This window comes from Bufo bufo, chromosome 3 (genome assembly GCF_905171765.1).
Source record: "Bufo bufo chromosome 3, aBufBuf1.1, whole genome shotgun sequence".
NCBI classification, from domain to species: Eukaryota; Metazoa; Chordata; class Amphibia; order Anura; family Bufonidae; genus Bufo; species Bufo bufo.
Window position 1 is genome coordinate 699,867,912 of NC_053391.1, and position 5,610 is coordinate 699,873,521.

The 5,610-nt window shown below is 40.7% G+C and overlaps 1 protein-coding gene across 1 annotated transcript; it reads right to left on the reverse strand.

Moving 5' to 3' along the window:
* Positions 1 to 3,129: 3,129 nt before the first annotated feature.
* LOC120994101 (olfactory receptor 52K1-like) lies at positions 3,130 to 4,071 on the reverse strand. The gene has a single exon (XM_040422559.1). The coding sequence runs from the start codon at positions 3,931 to 3,933 to the stop codon at positions 3,130 to 3,132; it is 804 nt and encodes a 267-aa protein (XP_040278493.1). The 5' UTR covers positions 3,934 to 4,071.
* Positions 4,072 to 5,610: the final 1,539 nt, after the last annotated feature.

Sequence of the window (5,610 nt, forward strand, 5' to 3'; positions counted from 1 at the left end):
AGGGCGTACCTGTACGCCCTGTGTGTTTCTGATCACCGCCGCGCGAAGGGTCGGTGATTGGAAGCCGGTGCCTGCTCAAATCATTGAGCAGGCACCTGGGCTAAATGCGCGGGGGGGGGGGGAAACTGCGGTTTGCGGCTTTTACCTATTGCAGTGGCGGCGGGCGGCGGTGCCATCGGGTCCCCATGGGGCTGTAGGGGGGACCTGATGGCATGGAAGGCAGCGCGATGCTTTCCTTAGGCATCGCGCTACTTTCCGGTGACGAGCCTGTGAGATCCAGCCCCCTCGATCTTACAGGCCGGAAGCAGTATGAGTAATACACACAGTATTACTCATACAACCAATGCATTCCAATACAGAAGTATTGGAATGCATTGTAAAGGGATTAGACCCCCAAACGTTCAAGTCCCAAAGTGGGACAAAAAATAAAGTGAAAAAAAATGTTGAAAAAATAAAAAGTTTTCCCCCCAAAAATTAAAAGTTTCAAGTAAAAATAAACAAAAACGTCATTTTCCCCAAATAAAGTAAAAAAAAATTGGTAAGAAATAGGGGGAAAAATAAGGATACATATTAGGCATCGGCGCGTCCGTATCGACCGGCTCTATAAACATATCACATGACCTAACCCCTCAGATGAACACCGTAAAAAATAAAAACTGTGCTAAATAAACTATTTTTTTGTCACCTTACATCACAAAAAGTGTAATAGCAAGCGATCAAAAAGTCACACGCACCCCAAAATAGTGCCAATAAAACCGTCATCTCATCCCGCAAAAATCATACACTACCCAAGGTAATCGCCCAAAAACAAAAAAAATTATGGCTCTCAGACTATGGAAACATAACTTACATAAATAAAAAAAAGTATACATATTAGGTATCGCCGCGTCCGTGACAACCTTGTCTATAAAAATACCACATGATCTAACCGGTCAGATGAATGTTGTAAATAGCAAAAAATAAAAACGGTGCCAAAACAGCTATTTCTTATATAGAGCAACCAAAAATCATATGTACCCTAAACTAGTACCAACAAAACTTCCACCCTATCCCATAGTTTCTAAAATGGGGTCACTTTTTTTGGAGTTTCTACTCTAGGGGTGCATCAGGGGGGCTTCAAATGGGACATGGTGTCAAAAAAAACAGTCCAGCAAAATCTGCCTTCCAAAAACCGTATGGCATTCCTTTCCTTCTGCGCCCTGCCGTGTGCCCGTACAGCAGTTTACAACCACATATGGGGTGTTTCTGTAAATGACAGAATCAGGGCCATAAATATTGAGTTTTGTTTGGCTGTTAACCCTTGCTTTGTTACTGGAAAAAATGGATTAAAATGGAAAATTTGCCCAAAAATTTAAATTCAGAAATTTCAACTCCATTTGCCAATAACTCTTGTGGGACACCTAAAGGGTTAACAAAGTTTGTAAAATCAGTTTTGAATACCTTGAGGGTTGTAGTTTCTTAGATGGGGTCACTTTTATGGAGTTTCTACTCTAGGGGTGCATCAGGGGGGCTTCAAATGGGACATGGTGTCAAAAAAAACAGTCCAGCAAAACCTGCCTTCCAAAAACCGTATGGCATTTCTTTCCTTCTGCGCCCTGCCGTGTGCCCGTACAGCGGTTTACGACCACATATGGGGTGTTTCTGTAAACTACAGAATCAGAGCCATAAATATTGAGTTTGGTTTGGCTGTTAACCCTTGCTTTGTAACTGGAAAAAAATTATTAAAAAGGAAAATCTGCCAAAAAAGTGAAATTTTGAAATTGTATCTATATTTTTCATTAATTCTTGTGGAACACCTAAAGGGTTAACAAGGTTTGTAAAATCAGTTTTGAATACCTCGAGGGGTGTAGTTTCTAGAATGTGGTCATTTATGGATGGTTTCTATTATGTTAGCCTCCCAAAGTGACTTCAGACCTGAACTGGTCCCTAAACATTGTTTTTTTTAAAATTTCTGAACATTTTTAAGATTTGCTTCTAAACTTTTAAGCCTTGTAACATCCCCAAAAAATTTAATATCATTCCCAAAATGATCCAAACATGAAGTAGACATATGGGGAATGTAAAGTAATAACTATTTTTTGGGTAAATTTGGTATTTTTTTTTATAAATAAAAATTGATTTTTTTACTCCATTTTACCAGTGTCATGAAGTACAATATGTGACGAAAAAACAATCTCAGAATGGCCTGGATAAGTCAAAGCGTTTTAAAGTTATCACCTCTTAAAGTGACACTGGTCAGATTTGCAAAAAATGGCCCGGTCCTTAAGGTGAAATAAGGCTGTGTCCTAAAGGGGTTAAGTACCAGGACATCAGGATGAGGTTAACATGTTGTTCAGTTTTTTTTCAAATGTCCATTCATTCCCCCATGTCTCTGTTCTTATTGTATATATATTGCTGTTTCTTCATATATTCTTGCAGTACGCCTGATGAAGAGACTGGTGATGTCTCGAAAGCTCGCTATGTAACATCATTACTTCTATTTTTGTTAGCCATTAAAAGGTATCAAACCTGCAATACTCTTATTTTGTTTCTCTTAATGAGAGCAGTAAACTAGTTTTCTATTGGCTAACACGGTACCAGACTTTTTCCCTTTTCTTTCATAAAATTGAAAGAGGCATGGATCTCGGAGGAATTCAGCTGTGATGACAGCGTATAATTGAATTTCCTCATGCTCTCTGACCTCATAGCTCAGGTCTTATCTTAATGATAACAATGTAGCTTAAATAAGTGTTTATGACCTTTGAGTAATTTAGAGATAAAGTTTATTAGCTGATGGGCACAAAGTGAAAGTGAAAAGTACATCCACACAGCTAGAAAAACAGTTAACCCTGTGTGACCGAACAGCTCAATATTTTTTAATAAAGACCAATTGAAAAAAAAAAAAAATCTTTAGCCCAAAATGAGTAAAATGCAATCATTAAAAAAAATTCCCCCAAAGGTGTACATAGCCTTTAAAGACATCCCTTATTAGGCTGGCTCAGATGTCTGCAATACCTTGGTGTTTCTGGATATTATGGGCAAAATACACATTAAATGTGTCCACAACTTGACCATCTGAAGACCGTTTTCTACCCATTTGGCATTATTTCCAAAATCCCAGGAATATAACGCTTAGTGAGGGTTATTCTATTAGCTCATGCAGTGAAGTCCTATGTTTATCTGGCAGAACACTTTCAGTATCCGAATTCTGATCTCTGTGGTCCTTAGACCATAAATCAGTGGATTGACCAGGGCAGGAATGAGTAGATAGATGGCAGACAGAAGATTGTGTGTATCTTGAGACACCGATCGAGACACCCTGTAGACAATGGATGATGACAGCCTGAAGAAGTAGACGATCAGGATGACCAGGATGTGTGTCCCACATGTGTGGAGGGACTTGTGTCTTGCAGCACCAGATATGGTCAGTGCTACACTCATGATGCTGCCGTACGAGGTACAGAGGAAGCTCATGTCAAATATCTTGGAGAAGACCCTCAGGCACAACCCCACCAGTTTATTTTTGGTGATGGTACCACAAGCCAAGCTTAGCAGCGCCATGTGCTCACAAGCAAAATGGTCAATAATGTTTGAGTGGCAGAAATCTACCCTGGAAGCGAGGTAGATGACAGGACATACAAAGGACACGCCGCGTACTACAGCCACAATGGTCAGGAAGAGCAAGTTGTGCTTGGTCATTATGTTAGAATAATGCAGTGGTTTACAGATCGCAATATATCGATCCAGGGCCATCATCAGCAGGATATTGCAGTCCATCATGATGATGAAGTAAATGAAGAACATTTGAGTCAAACATCCAACCAGCGAAATGTAATTCTGATGGAAGAGGAATCCGAGGAGCATCTTTGGAACTATGGTAGTTGTGCCACAGATGTTCACGGCACTCAACAAGGAGATGAGAACATACATAGGAGCATGCAGGGAGCTCTCCATCAACACCGTGTGGATGATGATGATGTTGGCGACCAAGATCACAACATAGATGAGAAAAAATGGGATGAACAAGAGGCGTTGAGATTCACAGAAGCCGGGAAATCCCAACAGGATGAATTCCTGATGAGAGTAATGGACCATAGAGATGTTCATAGCATCAGCCACCGCAGTCAGGGCATTCAGAAGAACCAACCACCTGTCAGTAGAAGAGACATAAGTCCTATATCAGGTTTTAGTTCTGGATAACACAAGATCCTTTCATCGTCTATTGGTGAAGGTGAGTTTCAGCTGTTTTTACATTAAATTGTGATTTGCTCTCTGGCTCAGTGGTTAGGACTGGTTCCTTGCAGCGTTAGAGTTCTAGGTTTAAATCCAACCAAGAACAACATCTGCATGGAGTTTGCCTGGTTTTCCTCTGGTTACTCCTGTTTTCTCCCACACTCCAAAGACATACATTGTGAGCTCCACTGGAGACACCAAGTGAAAATATTGGGGTCATTTATGAAATCAGATTTGTCAATTTTGTGGCGTAAAAAAGCCACAAGTCATGGAAATTGCCAACTGCCAAAATTTTGCGACATTTTATGATCCTTGCTACTTTTCACAGTAGTCTATGTTTAAGAATTAAAAGTGAGATTAGACCGATTATGCATTATTTACTATGTGCTGCTTTTGGTGCCAGCTCACAAAGCAAAGCCAGACTTAAACTTGTCGTTAAAAGCGACCTTACGTGATAAGTGACCCCCAATGTCTGCACAGCGGTGCTGAAGGTTAGCACTATTGAAGTGAATAAAATAAATACATTTGGTGATTTTTTTTTTTGTCACCCCAAAAGATAAGTAGACCCTCTTTCTGACTGAAAGGGTCAATTTCCACCTGCAAGAGGCTTCTTATTTGTAAAGGCCCCCATACACATTAGTGTATTGTCAGAGAAAGGTGGGATCAGCCGACTGTTTATTGGGGAGCTCCCGACTCTCCCCCAACAGATGACGTCGAAGAGAGAAGGATCAGGAGAAGTGAATGTTCTCGTCTGATCCTTTTCTTCTTTTGGAACATAAGCCACCGCCAGAAGCATCCTGCAGAGGCTTTCTCTTCTGTCCCACATTTAGCTGAGCCAAATGTGCGAATGTACGGGGGAGACGGGAGGAATTCGGGATAGAGCCGTTGGCTGAAGGATCATTCGCTGACATCTATTGAATGTTTCCCTTGCGTATTTCTGCCCCTGTGTACTAGTAGAAGAGATGGAAATTTAAATTTACTCAAACTAATTAATCACTAATTAATTAGAGACCCCAGTATACGCAGCCCCTCTCACCATTTTTTTTTTCTGTCCTGTCTGTACTTATACAGATGATTTGCTTTGCTTCTGGTTATCTTGTCATGTTTATGTTTTTTTATTATTTATGCTAGACCTCCTCGATTTTTCTGGAAGGGATATAAGAAGTTGGATTACCCGGAAGCTGCTGCAGCTCCCGCTATTGAGTGTTAATTTGCACCGATGCACTTTCCCTCCCCTCTAGGCGCTTGACTCTTGGGACCTTACACATGTTGGGGTGGAAGCACCCTTCATTTTCAGTGTCTTCTGTTCACATTGTCTGGTGTGAACATAGGACTTCTTTGAGAGCAGAATACATTTGATTTCATAATTCTACATGCATTTTTTCCCATCTGGCCATA

Excerpts from the sequence above, each read along its gene's own strand:
- LOC120994101 (XM_040422559.1), bottom strand. The coding sequence starts at position 3,933 with ATGGAGAGCTCCCTGCATGCTCCTATGTATGTTCTCATCTCCTTGTTG.